A 21,789-nucleotide genomic window follows, 5' to 3' on the forward strand; every position below is an offset into this window, starting at 1 on the left:
CACCAATAAAATCTTATCTTCTCTTCTCTTCTCTTCTCTGTAGAGATAATATGGCAATATCCTCACCTCACACTGAAGTCACATTTGCGTACATCCTTTATCCCTTTTCTTTAGTGTAATTGGGTAATTGCGTCCACTTCTTTTTGTCCTTAATCAGAGGCACCTACTGACTTTGTTCGTAAAAATTTCTCTTTAAACACATGCCATTATATTATACAGACTGTGACAGCTTTTAAGCTTCGACCACCTGTAACATTAATGAGATTAAAAATTTGAACTTTACTATAAATATACTTGACTTATAATACTCTCAATAAGTTTGTGATTGTAAATATAATATACATATCAATTTTTAAAAAAACAAACCTTGGCAGTTGGCATGGCGGGGATGATTGCACTTTGCTGTCCCGCTAGTACAATAACTTTACTCCGAAGGTTGCCACGTAGTTGTTAAATGTCTGCTTGGGATTGGCAGGGCGGGAATAATCCAACAACAAATGGGGTAGAGGACACTGTTAACGCGTTGTATAATTATTACAAAGAAAAAGACAGTATTTCTCAGCTCTCAAGTGCTTGCCCTGATTTTCCATTTAACATAATGCACGCATTCTGGAAATGCCTCTCTATCTTAAAACACAAATTGCTTGGCGGTTGGTAGAGACTAAAGTATATGTATATTAGTTATTTTGACGTAGAAATTTCATCACCAGAACCCTATAGCTCCTGGTCCTGGCTTGCCTTACCTGCATGATACAATTTCTTTCCTGATAAAGGATTTGTTTATTAGTCTTTGATAAGATTTATTAAGATTGATGATCGTTTGGGGTAGGGATTTCACCAAGCCACGCGTTATAAGGATTAACTCCCTCTCAATTGAAATAACAAATGAGGTTAGACTTGATTGAAAATTTGAATTTAGTAACCTACGATCTGCCTGATTCCATTATGTGATCTAAATAGTAAAATTCAAAAACATATTTAGGAGCTGATAAGGCCTATATAAGCTCCTATTGTAATTTTGACTATGACTATAGTTTAGTTGACTAGTAAATTTGGGTCTAAACAATAATGACACATGCTATGAACAATGGTGTGGGAGCATATTACACTACTAAATAATGAAGAGTCAATATTAATGTAGGATTATTATAGCCAAAAATATGTGATTAGGAAAAAAGTGAGAAACCAATATTATTGAAATTGTGTTTGGAAACTGTTAAAGAAAATGCTTCTCAAAATGAATTTGAAAATATTTTTTAGAAGAAATTTAAAAATATTTTCTTTGAAATTATTTTGGACAAAGTAATTAAAAAAAATGGTTTGAAAATGCTCTTAACTCTCTTCAATTCTCTCTTGGTTTTACTTGGCTCAGGGGAAAACAAAAAAATGAAGCCTTTGCTCTTCAATGCGAGCCTCTATTATATCCGAAATGCTGACTTCAATTTCAACAATTTCGGCTTATTGGAGAGCCAGACGGAGAAATAAATTCATTACTGCTGCGTTTACTTTTTGGATTGGAGTGAGAATCCTTGGATTAGGAGTGTGGAGTTGGAGTGGGAGTATGGTGTTTACTTAGACTAAATGATAGTATGGATTGTCAATCAGAATCTTAATTATTTGTTTACTTTGTCTTGGATTGAGAGTAAATTATTTTAAATTACTATTTTATCCTTATGTACATAATTATAATTTGTAATTAAAAAATTAATAAAAAATATATTTGGAAAATAAAATAAATATTTTATTATATTTATAAATTAATAATAATTACTAATATTCTTAATTATGTAAATCATAATTTTTTTATTAATTTAAATTTAAATTATGTGAATAAAAATTATTAATAATAGCAACACAAATGAAATATTATTATTGATAATATAGTACAAAATTAATATTTTTTTAGAATAAAATATTTATTATTATTAATTAAATAATTAATTAATATTTTATTAAAATTAATGTTTAATATTATTAATTTAAATATAATATTTATTTATTTTTATTTTATTAAATTTAATAAAATAAATATGATATAATTATTATTTTTAATAAATATGATATTATTTATTTTATTAAATATGATATTATTTATTTATTCATTTTTATAAGGATAAAATGGGAAGAGGGGGGAGTGGGAATCCCACTCCCCACTCCAAAATTGGGTGGGACCCACAGATTCCCACTCCCACTCCCTCATTTTTTAAGCTAAGTAAACACTGGAGTGGGAGGAATCCACACTCCACACTCCCACTCCAGAAAGTAAACACTGCCTACATGCATTTATTTCCATTCGTGCTTGCATTAAATCTTACGCATACTTTTCCATACATTAAGTTCTTCAGTGAGCATGCATTTAATAATGATACATGCTTATCAAAATGAGCCTCTTTAGCTTCTAATCCTTTATTTGTAGTTACTATATCCTTAAATTTTAATTAAAAATAAATAAAATAAATATTCAATGTATGTGAATCAGTAATGTATGTATGCATATTAGGATTTAGTGTTTTAGACTCGACTCATCTTTTAGAATGATTGGTACTCTACTAACTTGTTTCACAAAACATTGAATTGTTGGCTAAAGTCTCCTAAGTAGGCCTAGCTAGCTAAGAATTCAATGCAAATTGAGCCGTACTTTAGTGTATTTATATTTTCTAAACCATAGTCCACAATGATTTTCCTAACACAATGGCTTGGGTCTACCATGAAATATGTTCCTTATTGGTTGATTGGACTTTTTGATTAATAAATGTAATTTATAAAATAATATAATATTATTATTTAAATAAATATAATTTTATTTATTTTATTTAATTGAATATAATATAATATTATTTATTTTATGTTATTAAATATAAGGGTAAAAAGTGAAGAGAGATGAGTGGATTCCCACTATGGATGGCAATGGGGTGGGGTGGGGGTAGGAAGACCTATCTCATTCCCCACCCCATTTAAAATTTCGCCTCAATTCCTCACTTCATTACTCATTTATTTATTTTATAGTAGATATAGATTTATGATTTTAATAAACTAAAAATTAAAGACTCAAATAAAATCATTTCTATATTATAAAGTATTTAAATTATTTTAAAAGAATCTCTAAATGTTTGAAATAATATTAAAATTGAAAAATGTTTATAGGAGAGCAGTATTTTAAGAGAGAAAAGAAAACACAACAATGTTTTAGGTTGAATAAAAATTATATTATAATGTTTTCTTTTAGTTATAGCTCATTTATGTCAAGTAAAAATAAAATAAAATCTATTAACTAACATTGTAATTCATAAAATAAAAATTATTAAATAAAAATTAAAAAAATATTTATATATAATGGAGATTGAGGTTGGGGTGTGGTGGAGAGTACAAAATCAATCCTCACCCCATTAAGAATTTGAAAATTATTTTTTCCATATCCCCCTCCTCATTCTCCAAAAATTATTTAAAATTCACCCCATTTGGGGTGGAGCCCCATAAGACCCCAAACCCATGGAGAATTTTGCCATCCCTAATTCTCACTCCCACCTCTCTCATGGGAGTGAGAATCCAACTCTCCACTCCAAAATTATGTGGGGTCCACGGAGTGAGATTCCCACTCTCTCCTTAAAATTTATAAGTAAATACCGGAATGTGAGGAATCCACACTTCATAAAGTAAACACAACATTAATTAAATATAGGAGGTTGGAAAATTGCGCTTGCGTCCATGCATGATTTGTGAAACTACAAAAGTGCATGATTGATAAATGTTAATGTTTATTGCTCTTTTCAATTTATTATTCCAACTTCTTAATAATATATAATTAATTTACAAAAGAAATAATAATATGTATTAAGGCCTAAGATATATATAAACTATAAAAAGTTTAAGATGAAATAAATTTATTTTTCTAAATTTGTTTAGAACAATAGTTTATTCTTTAAACTTTCAATAATAAAATAAATTTGTCAATAATAATATGTACTTTTTGGTAATTTTAATGTACACCATATAATTAAGCATAATTTACCAAAACATGTATATCAAATTATTTGATAATGATTTCTTAAGAATTTAAATTTAGTAAACATATAATCAAATTATTAATCTATGTTAAAAGTGACTTTTTGGGAATATGAAGCAAACCCCAAAAATAGTCTAAACCAAGCTGCTAGTGTCGATACTGAAATTGCCAATTATTAATTAGAAGTATGAGCTGCATAAAGAGTTATCCTAGCATTTGAAGAAACATCAAAATTTTAAAATCAGAGTGTGGAGTAAAAACTTTTTTGCATCAATGACACAGTATTTCACACATTTGTATTCACATCTCAAATGTAACTAATTCAGAAGTTATAATAGGTGTGATTATTTGCAGTAATTTGCTTTTATTGAATATGAAATCAATAATTTGACTGCATAAACATTAGTGCAAATCGTATTAAGTTGGGTTTTGAAATTGATCCAATGATAATAATCTTTTGTGATTAAAGTAGTTGAAGCAGTACCACAGATGATAAATGGCAATAAGCCTAAAAAATTCATCCTTAAACTACTAGCCATAAACGAATGGTGTCGATATATTACGAAGTACACCGCACACGTGTATGGAACGGTCAAGTTTCTTTAAGCTAAATGCTGCGAGAACAAAACTACGAGAGTTTTGTTACCTTACATAATAAGCTAAATGCTGCGAGAACAAAACTACGAGAGTTTTGTTACCTTACATAATAACTTACATAATAAAGTAACAAACATCAATAAATAACAAGCGTTAGATTTCAATCTAACGGCTATAAAAATATTAGGTAACAGTAATAAAAGTGACGAGGAAGTAGGAATGCTTGCCAAGTCTACGATGTTTGTTATCTTATAATATAAGGTAATAACGGCCAAACTATAAATGCATCATCCATTTATGCTTCCTTCAAATATCACGAACAAAAAGGTGTGTAGTATTAATTTTTATTTATTTAATATTTAAAAAATTTGTATTGAACCTTCTCTTTAGGCGAATTAATCCATTCATCCTTCAAACAAGATCACAACAGAGAATCGCAGACTTGCACTGTTAAAACTCAAGGCCCAAATCCAATCCACAAAAACCTAATGGGCCTCTGGCACGAGTGGTTCGGCTTCTGGCATAAATTAGTAGTACGTGTGGATCTGTTCACACCCCATTCAAGGTCTTAAAAAACTCCTTTATCTGCAAGATTTCTATTTTAACGTTGGTTTGGCTCTGACTGGATTAAAACTTTAAAAACGAAAGGAAAAAGAAGACGAAGAAGATGAATAAGAAGAGGAGAGGGTTGAGATTTATTGGAACTAATACACGACTTTCTCTTTACGGGAAACCTATCATTAATGGGGTTCATTTAGAAGTTTGTTTATGGAACCTTAATAGTTATATTTAAAAAAAAAGGGGTTTCTTAAGATAAATTAAGGGGCAGCAACGCAACACCAGTCTCAAAGAAAAGATAAATTATTGTAGTTAATGATTGAGCATTTCTATTAATACTAAATTCTTATTTATACACACTAGTAGCCTCGTGAAGTTTAAAAGTCACTTTCATGCCACAGATAAAATCGTCAGCAGACGAATTCAAATGAGTATATTTATAATTAGAGAGCTATTGGGACCAATTATATCATTTTTTTTTTGTTATAGTGCAGCTCATAATTCTATTCTATGATTGACGTGTATCATGTTTTAATACCACAAGAGAAATACCAAGAGATTAGTTAAAAGGGTATAGACAATAAGATCGAGTTGACTTAAAAATGTAACATGTGTCGTATGTCTCTTGAATTTGCTGGCTTTTGAATGGCTCAAAAGATAGAGCCGGGCGTAATACTTTAATCACAACTCCCTTATTACAGCTAAAGCTTATAATTATTAATTTTTTTTTTTACACTTTAATTTTCTACAATCTCACTGAAAATAAGATAAAATCCCGAGAGACGAAAGTTATGTCTTTGGAACAATCGACAAATGTTTTGAAAACGAAACGACATCTCTTGACTCTTGCACACATGTGAACTAAAGGAAAAAGAAAAAAAAAAACACATGCTAAACATAGCATAGTAGATAGAGATGGATCAACCAGATGCAAAGGTTGTTGTTTGTGGATGGAAGAAAAAACTTAGAAAAATAAATAAATAAATAAGAGAAAATCCCTAACAATTGTTATTTTTTTGACTAATAATCAACGATTATTAAGTTATTTTACGGATAGCGAACGCCTTCCCAACCAACCCATTTCTTTAAGAATGCCACAGCCCGTTTCTTTAAGAATGCTACAACACAAACAATAGGAATCTGAAATAATTCAAATAATGTTTTTTTAGTGCTCTTAAAAAGTGTACAAAGTTTAAATAATGTGTGTACATAATTTTTTTTTATTAAAAAAAACTAATATAAATTGTAACACTGGGGTGTCCGTACACCACCCTCTTCTTTTTAATGCATGAAGTTTAGAGACCAAACGGCGGGTTGAGAGTAGAGACAAGTAAACCGAACAGAATTAGTATTTAAAATCATTTTATTTAATTATTGGAGCACAATTTGTTTAATGATTCCTTGATTACGTCACAGATTTTATCACTTGACATTGTGGGAACCGACTTGACTGTGTCTGGTTGCTTTGAATTAAAATCGCTTCGAATCTTGTTGACGGTGGCAAACCGTGTTGGACTATCGGACACCACACGGAACATGTTTTCAATTCTCAAATCGCAACCAGAATCACGCCGCCCGCGTGTAAAGCCTCAGAGACCAGACAATAGCACGTGAATTTGTGGACTTCTCTCTATAATCTATTCTTTGCTCACACTGATCAAATCTTGCCCTTAAGTTTTGTCAATATTTTCGTTTTCAAAAGAAAAATAAATTTTGATGCCGTCATGAATACAAAGGCTTGAAACTCATAACGAAAAGTGTTGTAATGTGTACTCCCCCCGACTAATTAAAGGAGTGTTTTTTTTTTTCTACGGTCTGGTAAAAATCAGATTCTTGAATTTTCCACATTTTATTTAAATAAAAACCGGTCTTATTTAATTTATAATCTGCTCTCAGTGCTTCCTCAGTGAACCGTCCAGATTATTTTCATATATTGAACTTTGATGTCACAAATAGCACGCAGAAAGCCTCTCTGGTACGTTCTACGGACGGTTTCTAGCATGTGAGTGACAGCATGTTACGCTAATTTATGTACACCATTTCACTTGTGCTGTCAAAAATTTCAGTTTGCAGGTGCAGCACAGAACTCGTGTATGCTGAGATATAATGGTGCTTTTAATTTCACATTAGGAAATCGAAAATCCGACGTCATAATAATGAATAGCGTTTATTTGTCAAAACGTAGGTGCCAAAATGTGAGTGAAATATATACAATCTACAAGTTTTTAGGATTAAGAAAGATTAACGTAATTTTCATACGAATAGGGAATTAAACTTTCATTCCTTAAATTTTCTATTTTATACTATCTAAATTTAATAATTTGTTGTTAATAATAACAACAACAACAACAACACCACCGCCGCCAACAACAATAACAATAATAATAATCTTATTATTATTGTTATTAACAATAATTATTTTGAATAATAATAATAATTATAATAATTATAATAAATAATGATAATATTTAGTAGCTTGAATCCCAAAATAACATAATTACATCACTAGTAATACTGCTTATTCTAATTTTGATTTATACTCCGAAATAAACAATTTATTTCAATTACTCGCATCATAAATGTTATGCATTTCAAGAGGAAAAGGACAAAATGTGGGAGAACAAATCATCAGCTTCCACGTAATACATTGAGGCAAAATTAACGTGGAAATATCAAATACAGGGCACACACCAAACACGTTACTCCCAAATTTTACGAAGCTCACTATTGAATGCTCATCACGTCCTTCTCAATTCTCATAACTCACCCTCGGTTCACGTTACTATCACGTGCTCTTCACGAGATGTAACAGTTGTCTTATTGTGGTGTTTACTTTTTTTTATGACTGTATTTTATTTTAGTAAGTTTATCGGTCGTTCGATTTGATCGAGGATGGATTGGATTTGGATGGCGAAAACGTGTTAAAAGTTTACTGTGGTGGACACGTGGCCTCGATTACTGTAATAAACGTGTATCATTTGCAGAGGTGTGAAACAGCCGCCCAAAACGCGTGTCCAAGAGCTGGATCGCGTAATGATTCTCATTGGACGGTCGTATTCACGCCAGCATTACCACATGTAAGGCGTTTTTGATGTTAAATAAAAGTTCTACTTCAGGGACCATTGGAGGGTGCCTTACACGCGCCATTTACTGTTTGGGACTTTCAAAGATTTAATTTATGGATGTTTCACGTTGCATCACGTTGATAATTTGTTTTACAATCTAAACCGTTAATCTCATGGTTAGTTTTGTCAATGCTCGGACCCACATCATTAATCAGAGGGAGGAAGATGTTAAATTATTTTATTTTACTTTTTTTTTTTAAATTATCATTTTATATTTTATAAATATATAATTTTTGTTATCACTTTCGATTTTTGTTTGCCTTAGATTCTACTCAATCTGGGGACCACGTTGTTCTATTATATTGCATTATGGCTCCTCAAAAATAAGTAATAATAATAATAACTATTCGGATTATAATATTTGATTAGCTTTCTAACCTCAAGCTTATCAAAAGTAATTGTAATGTCGTAGGAATTCTTTTTGTTTTTTTTTTTAACTTTCAACATCTCATGATAAAAAATTTCAAAAAAAAAAAAATGATGATGATCAACGGATGGAACAAAATCGAATGGTTAATAATGCGTAATCGTGTTTCCTTTAATTAATCCAACGTGCTTGGCTTATGGGTAGGACCCATTCTTGCTCTACTGAACCCTCGTTTTACCCTTTTTCCTTTTTTTTTTCGCATACCTCACAAATTTACCAACTAAATTTACAATCTAAAACACACGATACATGGTACGATGGAATATGTAATAGGCTATTGGGTGGCTTGTATGTTAAGAAATAATTTGAAATTAAAAACGGATCCAATGCCCTATCAAACATTTCCATCAAACATGTATTTCATCTCTCATAAATTTTTTTTAATGTAATTCTTTCCAAGAAAAAAGGATTCTAAGAGTGGGTTTAGAATTGAGGTTGGTCAGTTGTATTTTAAAAGTTACAGCACTAGAATTATATTGATATGAATTTTTATAGTGAAAAATCTATTATATCTTTAATAATTTTATTAAAATTATTATTTAAAATTTATATTTACTACATATTATTAATTTATATTTTATAATTATATATTTTTTATAATAATTGTACCTTAAAAATTACAGCACTTTAATTTTTTTAAAAAAATCTAAATAAAAAATCAAACATGTCAGGAGGAGCATATTAGATTTAAGCAAAAATTGGAGTTGTGTTTAGTTTCGGGACATAACATTTATTACTATTTCAAATAGCCATCTGCACAACACCTTACCATATACCCCAACACAGTGTGCAGTGTGCAGCCTATTTAACACTCTTGGGTTATTTTTAATTTTTGGTTATAATCAAAGATCTATAATCACTTTTAATTAACTATTAAAGACATGTAATAGACACCAATAGTTTCGGGACATAACATTTATTACTATTTCAAATAGCCATCTGCACAACACCTTACCATATACCCCAACACAGTGTGCAGTGTGCAGCCTATTTAACACTCTTGGGTTATTTTTAATTTTTGGTTATAATCAAAGATCTATAATCACTTTTAATTAACTATTAAAGACATGTAACGTATTAAATAAAATAAAAATAAGTGGAGTCACAAGGACTACGTGCATTCGAACTTAATGCGTGCCACTGTGAGACATGAGAATCACGCAAATTGATGATGGTCTTACTTTTCATTAAAATCATCAAATTTCTTATGGGAAAAAACAGTTGCTTTTAAAAGTCCCATGAATATGATAAGCGATCAAAGATGATGGGCAAGTGTAACGAACAGTGGACTCTCAAGCGTGTGAAAAAAGCCTCTTTTTTAAGTCATTAAAACATTTGAAAATCAACCAAAACAAAAACGTTGCCGACTGGTACCTCAACCTCCAACCATTGAGTTTGAGTTAACTCAAATGTCTTAACCATGGTTACTTTTTTAACTCTTTAGTCTACTTACTTAACCACGGTCCAATTATGCAGTGATGTAGAGAGAGCGAGCGAAAACAAAACAAAACAAAACGAAATCACCTGCATTTCTCTCTGGCACGCCCCTCTATTTCTCTCTCTTTCTGTTACCTTTTTCTTTTTCTTCATTTGGGAAAAAAATTCTTTAACCGATTGTGTGTTTGTTCTCCGGGAAAACTTGTTTCCGAAATTGAACTGTTAATTTTTTTCCGGGAAAATTTACAACTTCCTCAAGTCTCACCGCTCAGCTCTGCCTTTTGCTGTCTATCACTATCCCAAATTGCTTCCCTTGACCGGTGTGTATAAGCTTTTACTCTTTCGATTGATTTTAGTGTATTTCCTTATTTGGGTTTTATTTATTACTTAGCTCTTATATATAGCTTGTGAGATCTGAAATCATAGGGATATCCTCTCATGTAACAATAGCCATGTGGGGTTTTCTTATTTATTTGAATGTGTCAAATTTCAGTGTATAGGTATTGGTTTGTTGGGTTTTAGAGTAGATTTGATCTGGGTTTTTGAAAATTGTTTAGCATTAAATTGTTTTGGGGCCTTTTTTTTTTAAGGTTTAGATATGAAAATAGAGTTTAATATGGGAGGTAATTTGTGGAATGATGAGGATAAGGCTATGGGAGCAGCTGTTTTGGGAACAAGAGCTTTTGATTACTTACTGACGAGCTCAATTTCGAATGAGAACCTTTTAATGGCTGTTGGCAGTGATGAAGATTTACAAAATAAGCTTTCTGATCTCGTGGACAGGCCTAACGCGTCAAATTTTAGCTGGAATTATGCTATCTTTTGGCAAATTTCGCGGTCTAAGTCAGGTGATTGGGTTTTAGGATGGGGAGATGGGTCTTGTAGAGAGCCTAAAGAAGGTGAAGAATCAGAAGCTACGAGAATTCCTAATATCAGGCTTGAAGATGAAACTCAACAGAGGATGAGAAAAAGGGTTTTGCAGAAACTGCATACTTTATTTGGTGGATCAGATGAGGATAATTATGCTTTGGGATTGGATAGGGTTACTGATACTGAGATGTTCTTTTTGGCATCTATGTATTTCTCCTTTCCTCGTGGAGAAGGTGGCCCAGGCAAGTGTTTTGCCTCTGGGAAGCATGTGTGGTTATTGGATGCCTTGAAGTTGAGTTCTGATTACTGCGTGAGGTCTTTTCTTGCAAAGTCTGCCAGAATTCAGACCATCGTTTTGATCTCGACTGATGCTGGGGTTGTTGAATTGGGCTCTGTCAGATCAGTACCAGAAAGCTTGGAATTGGTGCACTCAATTAGGGCTACCTTTTCTTCAAACTCTTCTTTAGCCAGGGTTAAGCCAATGGCTGTTGCATTACCAGTTACAAGTGAGAAGAAAGATGAGAATGGTCTGTTTCCTAATTTGGGCATTTTGGACAGAGTTGAAGGAGTTCCAAAGATTTTTGGTCAGGAATTGAACAACTCGGGCCATGTTCATACCCATTTTAGTAGGGAGAAACTTGCTGTTAGAAAGATGGAAGAAAGGCCTTCATGGGAAGCTTACACAAATGGAAATAGGACTGCATTTCCGGGTATTCGAAATGGTGTTCATGGTTTTAGTTGGGGAAATGTTCAAGGAGTGAAACAAGGGATCGCAACTGAAATCTTTGGTTCGCAAACTAACAATTTGCAAGAGCTGGTTAATGGGGTTAGGGAAGATTTTCGGATTAACCACTATCAGTCACAAAAGCCAATGCAAATGCAGATTGATTTCTCTGGGGCTACTTCGAGGCCTAATGTGATCGCCAGACCACTGAATGCTGATTCTGAGCATTCTGACGTGGAAGCTTCTTGCAGGGATGAGCGTACAGGCACAGTTGAGGAGAGAAGGCCTCGGAAAAGAGGTAGAAAGCCCGCAAATGGAAGAGAAGAGCCTCTCAACCACGTGGAGGCGGAGAGGCAACGGCGTGAGAAGCTAAACCAACGGTTCTATGCATTACGAGCTGTGGTACCTAACATATCCAAGATGGATAAAGCATCGTTGCTGGGAGATGCCATTGCTTACATCAATGAGCTTCAAGCAAAGCTAAAGGTCATGGAAGCAGAGAGGGAGAACCTAAGTGGCAACTCCAGAGACTTGTCTGCCTTTGAGTCGAATCCTAATGTGGAAAGTCAGAACCGAGCCCCTGATGTTGATATTCAAGCTGCCCATGATGAGGTGGTTGTAAGAGTGAGCTGTCCTCTTGATTCACATCCTGCATCAAGAGTCATCCAAGCTTTTAAAGACGCACAAATCACAGTTGTGGAGTCAAAACTTTCTACTGGAAATGATATGGTATTTCACACATTTGTAATCAAATCTCAGGGATCGGAGCAGTTGACAAAAGAGAAGTTGATTGCAGCATTTTCCTGCGAATCAAGCTCAATACAGCCATTATCATCAGTTGGGTAGCGGCAGTAGCAGTAAGAATGGCATTTAACTTAGTGATAGCATAAAATGTAGAGAAGAACAATTCAAAAGTTTCTTCTTCGGTTTTGTTATACGGCAAAGGATTCTGAGTGGAAACAGCAGGTCCAGTTAGAATTAGAAAATAACTACTTATTGACATTTAGGGCAGCAATTTTTCTGTGAATGTTTATATTATACATATTTTGTCATAAGGAAGTTTTTTGCAAGATGAATTAAATTTGTAAGTTTAACCAACTCTATCATCGTTGGTTATTAAGAAACTGATATTACTATTATTGTTTTTTTTTTAATGCATATTGCTCCTGTATTTTGTTCTTTGCCAATTAATGTGCATTATCGGTAATTCATTGATGAATTTGATGTAATTTGAGTTCTGTTTTTCATCTAAGGATAAAGTGCTTTAGGATTTTTCACTAGTTTGCTTCAGTAATTGTCAGATTGAAGATGATAAAATAATTGATACCTTTGGAAATATACAGTTATTGCGTTTGCCTTAAAAATCTTTTCTATCTATTCCCTATTGATTGACTCACCCACTAAATGGGTAATTGGTTGCTGGCTTGTTCCAAATTTCGGATCATCAGCTTCATGATTTATTTGTTAAGTTTCCAGAAATGTATCAACAGTTGGAATCAACAGGAGAAAGCAATTGGAGGGAGGCAAAAAATGGTGAGAAAGTTTTAGATATAGCGCATCTCTTGAACTGTACTTTCCAATGATGCGCGTCCCATGATTTTTTTTTTTTTTGGTTTGTGTAAGACGTCATTAGACATAAACTTGGGACTGTTTGGCACACTTACCAATGATTTCTCTTCTGAAATGTTGGTAACACAAATCTTTCCTAATGGAAAGGGATGGAGGTGCTTCATTTGATCATTTGACCTCAATAATGGAGCTAATTCATGCATGAAAATGGGTCATTGATTGTGCTTCGGGGTCGAATATTCTATTTGGTTGTGAGGAATTGCTGGATCTTTATTTGATTCTCAAGAGATCGAAAACCCCCGTTGGATAAAAATGTATAAAAGTTTCTGGCAAACAAACAAACAAACAAACAAGCAAGCAAGCAAGCAATAATAGAGTAAGATTCTCAAATCAAGTTCTTTAGCTTTTTCTGTCTCAGTAACCAACGGAAAACGCCTTGAGAATTTAGATGCACATGGAAATGCGAAGGGAACCATTTTGTTGTTAAAATCTAAGCCATCCCTTTAAATTTCTCCTTTCTATAAAGAGGATTTGAGGTATCTCCACTCCAATCTCGGCAGAAAAAAAGATTGAAAGTAAAAGGTAAACGAATGAGAAAATCAGAGGGGAAAACCAAATGTGTCCGGAATAGCTTGTATAGCAATCAATGATTATTGATTTGCATAAACAAAATTGAAAACACTAACGAACACAAAAATTATGGTGTGGTCCATTGATCTCCGCGTTGCGCCCGTGAAGATATTTAACCAATGAACTAGCATTGACAAAATGTCATGTGGTACATGTGCAGTCTTCCAGAAAAGCTCTCAAGTCAAAACTTTGAAGAACTACACCTAAATGGGAACGCCATGTTGATTGGTAACCAAACCAAAACCCAAGAAGCCCGTGCCCGCTGCCATGCCACTCAAAAGTCATTGCATGATTATTTCTTTCCTTCCCATACCACAGTTTTAGGATGAATCTTTATCCTCAGTTATTCAATTATAACCACAAACTACTTGTTTATAACCCACAGTCACAGCATGGAAAATGGACAAAGGCTGATGAAAACATGCGGCCAAAACATGGCTCACAAAATTCCATATACTTTCATCTAATGTCCACCGACCCATTAAATCACATCTGGGTCCCCCTTATTTTTATTTTCTCTTCATTTATCTTGTTGAAATTTCTCTCTTTCCCTGAGACCCACATTGAGTTTCATGAGGATTACCAATGTGAGAAGTGAGAACGAGCACAAAGAGGCGCAAGAGCGTGCCATGTGATTGTTTAATTTGGCGCCTACGACTTTTAGTATAAATACAATTCTATCTCTATCCACGTCAAACCTTTAATTTAGTTGTGTGAACGCCTGTACCAGTTTGGTGTCATCTTGACAAATAAGATATTATGAATTTCAAATTTCATGATTATATTATGAATTTCAAATTTCATGATTCACACTTGAAAATATATAATTTATTTATAGCATTGATCATTGTTAGAGATAAGAAAATTTAACATGGCCCGATTGCCTAACATGAACGCAATACGAATAAAATATAATTATTAAATGGATCGGGTCTGAATCAACAAGTTTTTTCATGTTAGGTTAAGGTTAAAGTTCTTATTCCATTTATCCGATTATTATCAATAACATGTTTATATTTTCTATTCTAAATTAATTTAGAGATTTTTTTTATTAAAATTAAAAAAATTGTACATAATTCTCTCTTTTTGTTTTTATTTTTTTTGAGGATGAATATATACGCAGTGTTCCATTTTTAAATTTTTATTTAGATTTAGAACTTCAATAATATAAATATGTAAATTTTGATAGATGTGTATAAATATTAAGCGGGTTATTAGATAATTCACTTATTTTCCGTATTAGGTTAGAGTCCCAATATTTGGACACGATTACTAAATCGTTTGGATTGATATAAATTTGACACGATACAAAGCTAGCGCGACATGAACATGACCCAATGATCCATTTTGGCAGCTCAAGTTAGAGCGAGCTACCAGTATTTTAGTTTATACTAAATATTGTTAATGTCGAGAATATTGAAGAATTTGATTATCTTCTTTTTTATGAGGAACAAGATTCACAAAGGAAACGTTCGGGGAGCACATTTCATTGTGGCAAAACAGATTTAATTTCTAATGTGAAAATCAGTTTGTTTGTGTAGGAATAATTCCAACACCAGGTTCCTCACCATGATAGGTAATATTAAATGTTTAGGCTGCAACTGTTTCTGGATTTTTCAATTTTTACTCCAACTTCAGTTTCAGCTTTGAATTGACCTCTCCATTAATCTCCCACTGAAGAGAAAAAGCGAGAGAGCTCTTTCTGTAAATGATAACTTGATTTACCTGTACACAAGCCACGGAGAATTTGACTATTAAATATTATTTTAATAACTGAATTAAGAAACAAACGAAAAATGAATGTCCAGAAAAAACTCACAGATTGCCGAACACATCTTGGGACCGTTCGGCACTTGACATACAGAAGGCAGAAACAGAGCGTGGACTTCATGGAACTGTTTTCTTTCTTTAATTATAACTAATCATGTTGTTTTGTAACTCTGGTTTGAATATTTACAATAACAACAACAACAATAAAGTGTCGGTGGTAATGATCGGACTTTGGCTTAATTCCATTAATCGGATACAAATGATCATTAAGGTTACATCATTGCATCTTAATCAAATATTCATTGAACTCAATTCTAGCCAGACTAGTTGAGGACGAGCGAGGGTATCAACAGGCAAAAAAAAAAAAAAAAAAATCATGAAAATTTACAAAAAAGACTACGTTAGGCCAGCCAGGGAACAAAGTCAAGAAACCAAGATCCTTAGCAAGAATGATCAAAGCTTGGATAAAGAACAAAAGTATGCAAACCCAAGCCGAATACAATTGACAAAGACCATCCAAGGCTGATAGCTTGTCAAGACAAATAGGTTTGGCCATTGCAGTGGAATCTGCTATACAGTCTATTCATGTTCTTGGGTGAAAATTTTACAAGCAGCATTGCAGGATTTACATAAGATGAACACTTACTGAAAACTAGGGCTCAGCAGTCCAGCAATCTTCCTGTGGAAAATTATCCTGCAAAGCTTTGTACTCCCAACTCTAAATGAAATCAAACAGCTACACTGAGTTGGTTTTAACCTGTTAGTGGAAATCAGCTATTCTCCTACTCTTATCAAACTTGTTAACCTTTGTATCAGCAGGGGCAGTTGTCGTTAATTTCCTGGTGTAGCCTCTTATTGTGACAATGTTTGGCCACATGCCCCTTCTTCCGACAATTGTAGCAGACTACAGTCTTGCTATCCATCTCTGATTCTCGCCTCTTCTTGCTCATCTCTCTCATCCTTGGACCAAAATTTACAGCTGGAGATAACTCTACAAACTTGGAAGGCTCTTCTTGCTTGTTATGGCTACGAGATTCTTCCTCTGCCTTTATATGATCCATCAACATTGTGAAAGTAAGGTATTCCATTCGCATCAACTTAATGCAGAAGTCCTTCCAAGACAGGGGAAGCTTGGAAAGGATGACGCTAACATGAAAATTCTCATAAATCATCATGCCAGCAGCAACAATGGAATCAGCAATCTTATTCAGTTCTAGAGCTTGCTCAAAGACTGATTTCTCATCAAACATCTGAAATTCAATGTACTTCTTAACTTGAGATCTCTTTGTTCCAAATTCCTCATCAAGGTAAACTAATTTCAGCTCTTCCCATAGTTCTTTGGCACTACTGGTTCTTTTTGAGTACTGATAATAAAGGTGATCAGATAGAAAGTTTAAAATGTGGTGGCGACATATGTTGTTGTCATTCAACCACTTTCTTTCAGCAGCCTTGACTCTTGTTACTTCTTCAGAGCTAGCTTGAGGGCATAGAGTAACAATAGGGCATGGGTCAGTGAGGACATATGCAACCTTTAATTGCTTTAAAAGAAGTTCTATCTGTTGCGCCCAGACCCGGTAATTCTTCCCATTGAAACGGTGGAGCTCAGTGGGAAAAAGTTCAAGAGGTGAAGTCACTGAATTTGCCACATCTTTGTTTTGTTCACCACTGGATTCAGATCTACAGTATATCGATTACATGGTTGAAGTCAGAATCATTTTGTTACCTGCTTTATAGGCAGAAAGTGATTATAAAAAAAAAGCCTTTAAAATGAGGACATGCTCAAGTACATACTAGAACATCATTGTGTCCACTTGAATGTTTATTTCCATTTTAAAGCCAAGAAAACCCGCATACTTGATATCAAAAAATGACTTCAAACATCAATGCAGTATCTCTCACCTTAACTTAGATTGCATCTTCACAACAGCTTCATCTATTGCAGGGAGACTTTTACTGAAGGCTCTCCATTGTTCACTAGTCAACGCAATTCCTAATGTAGAGGGAGGAAAAATGCTTTTAGAAGTAAAACGTTAGTGTGATTAAAAAAAAAAAAGGATAGTTGATGATAGGCCCCAATAACTTCAAAGTTTATGACAAAATTAATATTATAAAAGAACGTAAATTGTCGAAGAAATGTACTGTATAGACAGCATACGGAAGGCCTCAAAACTTGAAAAGTATCATTGTAGCAAGGGTTCCAAGCCTGTGAGTGCAAGGTTAAATACAAGCTAACAAAATTTCTCATTCATAACAGGTGACGGGTAATTCTTGGAATACTGAGTACTAGTGGTACGGAGATTGTTAAGGCACCTACATGACAAACTCATAAGCGCACACTTTAAATATAAATGCATCAATAAATTATTTCTCAATGTCGCAGAGTTGTTGCAATTAAATATAACAGGAAATGTATAGTTCACCTTTAGCTGTAGGAACCAGCTTTCCGTCTCTTCGAAAATATTCCCTAATTGATACAAAAGCTCTCCCTTTGAATTCTTGAATTGCAACGGTCCTCTTGTTTGAGAGCTAAAGAAAATTTAAAAGAACAGCATATCTCTAATATATATAAAGGGGGAAAAAGAACCCAAAAAAATTATAAAATATGTCAAATATTTTAATTTTATATATGTTTTGTTTACCTTGCAAATAATCGAATCGCCGTCATCGTTAATGCGTTTCCCGATCTGGGCTCGTTGCTCTTCAACTTCCAAATCCGGTTCTATACGATTGTCTGTGCTTTCGGTGGTGGAGAGCAAAAACGACTCAACAACTCCTCTGATAAACCTCTTGTGATTGGCGTCAGAGAGGTCTATTCCCAGTCGCTCAGAGGCCTCAACACGGACTTTGAACTCAGTCATCTCCTCCATGTCGGAATTTTTCAGTACTTCCATCACTGTTTGTCGGATTCTTCCTTCATTTACTGTTTCCATCTTCCAGCAAGCGAAACGAATAGCTAAAGTAATAGAATTCCTAGTTGTAATTAATGTTTTGAAAGCAATTAGCAGCTAAAAGCAAAATATTAAAGCTAGGCCTGGGGTTTGAATCCCCCCCAATTTTACTTGCTAGGCTGGTTTATCACCCCCATGCAATTAATGTCTTGACTTTTGAGAGTAATTAACATCTAAAAGCAAAATAATAAGGTTCCACCGAGATTTGAACTCGGGTTACTGGATTCAGAGTCCAATGTCCTAACCACTAGACCATGGAACCGATTGTTGGTTAGGCTTTAAAATGTTTTTATCAACTTCTTTCTTGGCCGGGTTAGGATTGCATTTCAAGCGGGCGGGGTCGCGGGGGTATCATGTACTTTGAACTAGGGGTGGGCATAAACATGCAAACGCCATTTCTTTGAAGTTGGAGACCATTAAGTATCACCACTCATTGCATGTTCTACCAACCAATAAAATTTGAATCGATTTTTTACTTTTCTTCTTTTCTTTAATCAACCATTATCTATGGATAAAACACTGCATTTAAAGATTGTGGATGTTAATAATCTATATATATACAGACACTCACACAAACACACACACACACAGGAGCAAATATTTGAGATGAAAATTGTGACATCATGTTAGGCTTCTGACTGAAACACATTTTGCCAATAGATGAATGAACTAGACAAAAATATCTAGTTTTTATTAGCTCAATAAATCGGTAGTAGTCATGGACTTCGCTACATTTGCATTAATTCTTCTATTTTCATCTATCATCGCCGACATTATACGCCGTTTCCAAAACCAGAAGTTCTTTCACCAGACGAAAAGGCTTCCTCCAGGCCCACCAAAATTGCCCATCGTTGGCAACCTTCTCCAGTTGAGCCAACTGCCACACAGAGATTTAGCTTCATTGTGTGACAAATATGGTCCATTGGTCTACCTTCGTCTAGGTAGCGTCGATGCCATCACCACTAACGACCCCGACATCATACGTGAAATACTTCTCCGGCAAGATGAAGTGTTTGCTTCCCGGCCACGGACACTTGCGGCCGTCCATCTCGCCTACGGCTGCGGAGATGTGGCCTTGGCCCCGTTAGGCCCGCATTGGAAGAGGATGCGAAGAATTTGCATGGAGAACCTCTTAACAACCAAGAGACTGGAGTCGTTTGTGACACACCGGGCCGATGAAGCCAAACATCTTGTTCAAGATGTTTGGGGCCGGGCCCAGAGTGGGAAGCCCGTGAATTTGAGGGACGTGTTGGGTGCATTTTCTATGAATAATGTGACCAGAATGCTACTAGGGAAGCAATATTTTGGAGGCGGATCTGCCGGCCCAGAAGAAGCCATGGAGTTCATGCACATAACTCACGAGTTGTTTAGGCTTTTGGGAGTGATTTATTTGGGTGATTATTTGCCAATTTGGAGGTGGGTTGATCCTCATGGATGTGAAAAGAAAATGCGGGAAGTTGAAAAGAGAGTGGATGATTTTCACACCAAGATTATTGAAGAACATAGAAAGGCGAGAAAGGACAAGAGAAATTCAGTTAATGAAGAAGATGGTGAAGCGATGGATTTTGTGGACGTTTTGTTGTCTTTGCCCGGTGAAAATGGAAAAGAGCACATGGATGATGTCGAAATTAAAGCTCTAATTCAGGTCATTTATTTCTTACAACTTCTAATAATGTATATAATTGAGTGGCTTATATATATATAGTCATGATTTTATGCGCACTATTACTTATAGTGTGCAATAAGATCCATGTCGAGAATTTAATAGTAGAATTGTGAGACCGATAAAATATCTCCTACTAATAAATTTTAACACCCATAGTGTATGTTGGCAGATATATATATTTTGAATTATATGTGTAATTGTGTGGCGTTTTTAGGATATGATAGCGGCCGCAACTGACACTTCAGCTGTGACGAATGAGTGGGCAATGGCAGAAGTGATCAAGCACCCACGTATTCTTCGCAAGATTCAGGAAGAGCTTGATTCTGTTGTAGGTCCAAATCGAATGGTCAATGAACAAGACTTGCCCCACCTTAATTACCTACGATGTGTAGTACGTGAAACATTCCGCATGCACCCTGCCGGTCCCTTTCTCATCCTCCACGAATCTTTACGCGCCACAACAATTAACGGCTATCACATTCCAGCTAAGACACGTGTCTTCATCAATACACACGGGCTGGGTCGAAACACCAGGATATGGAACGACATTGAACAGTTTCGGCCCGAGAGGCACTGGTTGGCTGACGGGAGCCGAGTCGAGATAAGCCATGGAGCCGATTTCAAGATACTGCCATTTAGTGCTGGTAAGAGAAAGTGTCCGGGCGCGCCGCTTGGGATTACTTTGGTGCTAATGGCTTTGGCTCGGCTTTTTCACTGTTTTGATTGGACACCCCCGGAGGGTTTGAGGCCTGAAGATATTGATACAAGTGAGGTTTATGGGATGACCATGCCAAAAGCCCAGCCATTATTGGCCCTTCCAAGGCCGCGTTTGGCAGATCACATGTACCACTGATTGGTCCTCCAAATAAATAACACTAGACTTAAAAACCAGATTGGAGGCGATTTCACTTCTTTTGTTTTTTTAGGTCACTGAAGCTCACTTTTGACTTGTAGTTAGATTGCATCGTTATTTCCCTCGAAATTTAAACAAATCAGGACTCAGGAGAGCTTTTCGCGCAAGTGAGTTAAAGGGTGTGTTTGCCAGACAACTCAGAATAATGTATTAGAACCATGTGTAATATATATATATATATATATATTATAATCTCACGTTCGGTTTCCATACACATTGCATAAGTAAAAATTTAATGCAAACCCATATAATCTAAACGGGAATGGGGTCGGGTTTAGTAAAATCAGCATAAAAGTAAACATTTACATAGAAATTATTAAAATGGACTAATGTTATTATTTTGTTACACTAAAAATAATTAGAATTCATTTTAAAGCCAATTATTCAATAAAGGAATAGTTTTATTTTATTTTTTTCAACTTTCTATTTGTATGTTCCATAAATCATTAGCATTAAATACCAATTAAAATTGTTAAGATTTTGTTTAACAGATAAAAGTAGAAAGTCATTGTTCTGTTGTCGTAATCAGTGCTCTTGCCAGTGATCACGCAA

The 21,789-nt window shown here is 34.4% G+C and overlaps 3 protein-coding genes and 1 non-coding gene across 4 annotated transcripts; 2 read left to right on the forward strand and 2 right to left on the reverse strand.

Moving 5' to 3' along the window:
- Positions 1-10,105: 10,105 nt before the first annotated feature.
- Positions 10,106-12,880, forward strand: LOC102626453 (transcription factor MTB1). Its single transcript, XM_006491230.4, has one exon. It carries the CDS (start codon positions 10,746-10,748, stop codon positions 12,585-12,587), a length of 1,842 nt encoding a protein of 613 aa, XP_006491293.2. The 5' UTR covers positions 10,106-10,745; the 3' UTR covers positions 12,588-12,880.
- Positions 12,881-16,133: 3,253 nt separating this feature from the next.
- On the reverse strand, positions 16,134-18,808 carry LOC102626154 (hypothetical protein). The gene is made up of 4 exons (XM_006491229.4): positions 18,350-18,808; positions 18,131-18,236; positions 17,610-17,700; positions 16,134-17,387 (listed from the first exon to the last, which is right to left on the reverse strand). Exons 1-4 carry the CDS (start codon positions 18,638-18,640, stop codon positions 16,523-16,525), a joined length of 1,353 nt encoding a protein of 450 aa, XP_006491292.2. The 5' UTR covers positions 18,641-18,808; the 3' UTR covers positions 16,134-16,522.
- A 40-nt stretch (positions 18,809-18,848) lies between these two features.
- TRNAQ-CUG (transfer RNA glutamine (anticodon CUG)) lies at positions 18,849-18,920 on the reverse strand. The gene has a single exon. It is a non-coding gene; the product is annotated as a tRNA-Gln (tRNA).
- Positions 18,921-19,258: 338 nt separating this feature from the next.
- Positions 19,259-21,434, forward strand: LOC127901300 (cytochrome P450 703A2). The gene is made up of 2 exons (XM_052438319.1): positions 19,259-20,303; positions 20,539-21,434. The coding sequence occupies exons 1-2, from the start codon at positions 19,377-19,379 to the stop codon at positions 21,175-21,177; spliced, it is 1,566 nt and encodes a 521-aa protein (XP_052294279.1). The 5' UTR covers positions 19,259-19,376; the 3' UTR covers positions 21,178-21,434.
- Positions 21,435-21,789: the final 355 nt, after the last annotated feature.

The sequence above is a fragment of the Citrus sinensis genome, chromosome 3 (assembly GCF_022201045.2).
Source record: "Citrus sinensis cultivar Valencia sweet orange chromosome 3, DVS_A1.0, whole genome shotgun sequence".
In the NCBI taxonomy this organism is placed as follows: domain Eukaryota; kingdom Viridiplantae; phylum Streptophyta; class Magnoliopsida; order Sapindales; family Rutaceae; genus Citrus; species Citrus sinensis.

What these genes read in the sequence shown, in the direction of transcription:
- LOC102626453 (XM_006491230.4), top strand. Translation starts at nt 10,746, where the DNA reads ATGAAAATAGAGTTTAATATGGGAGGTAATTTGTGGAATGATGAGGAT.
- LOC102626154 (XM_006491229.4), bottom strand. Translation starts at nt 18,640, where the DNA reads ATGGAAACAGTAAATGAAGGAAGAATCCGACAAACAGTGATGGAAGTA. An exon ending in GCGATTCGATTATTTGCAAG is followed by an intron (nt 18,237 to 18,349) that starts GTAAACAAAACA and finishes AATTTTCTTTAG; the next exon opens with CTCTCAAACAAGAGGACCGT. An exon ending in GCTGGTTCCTACAGCTAAAG is followed by an intron (nt 17,701 to 18,130) that starts GTGAACTATACA and finishes CCTCTACATTAG; the next exon opens with GAATTGCGTTGACTAGTGAA.
- LOC127901300 (XM_052438319.1), top strand. Translation starts at nt 19,377, where the DNA reads ATGGACTTCGCTACATTTGCATTAATTCTTCTATTTTCATCTATCATC. An exon ending in AAATTAAAGCTCTAATTCAG is followed by an intron (nt 20,304 to 20,538) that starts GTCATTTATTTC and finishes TGGCGTTTTTAG; the next exon opens with GATATGATAGCGGCCGCAAC.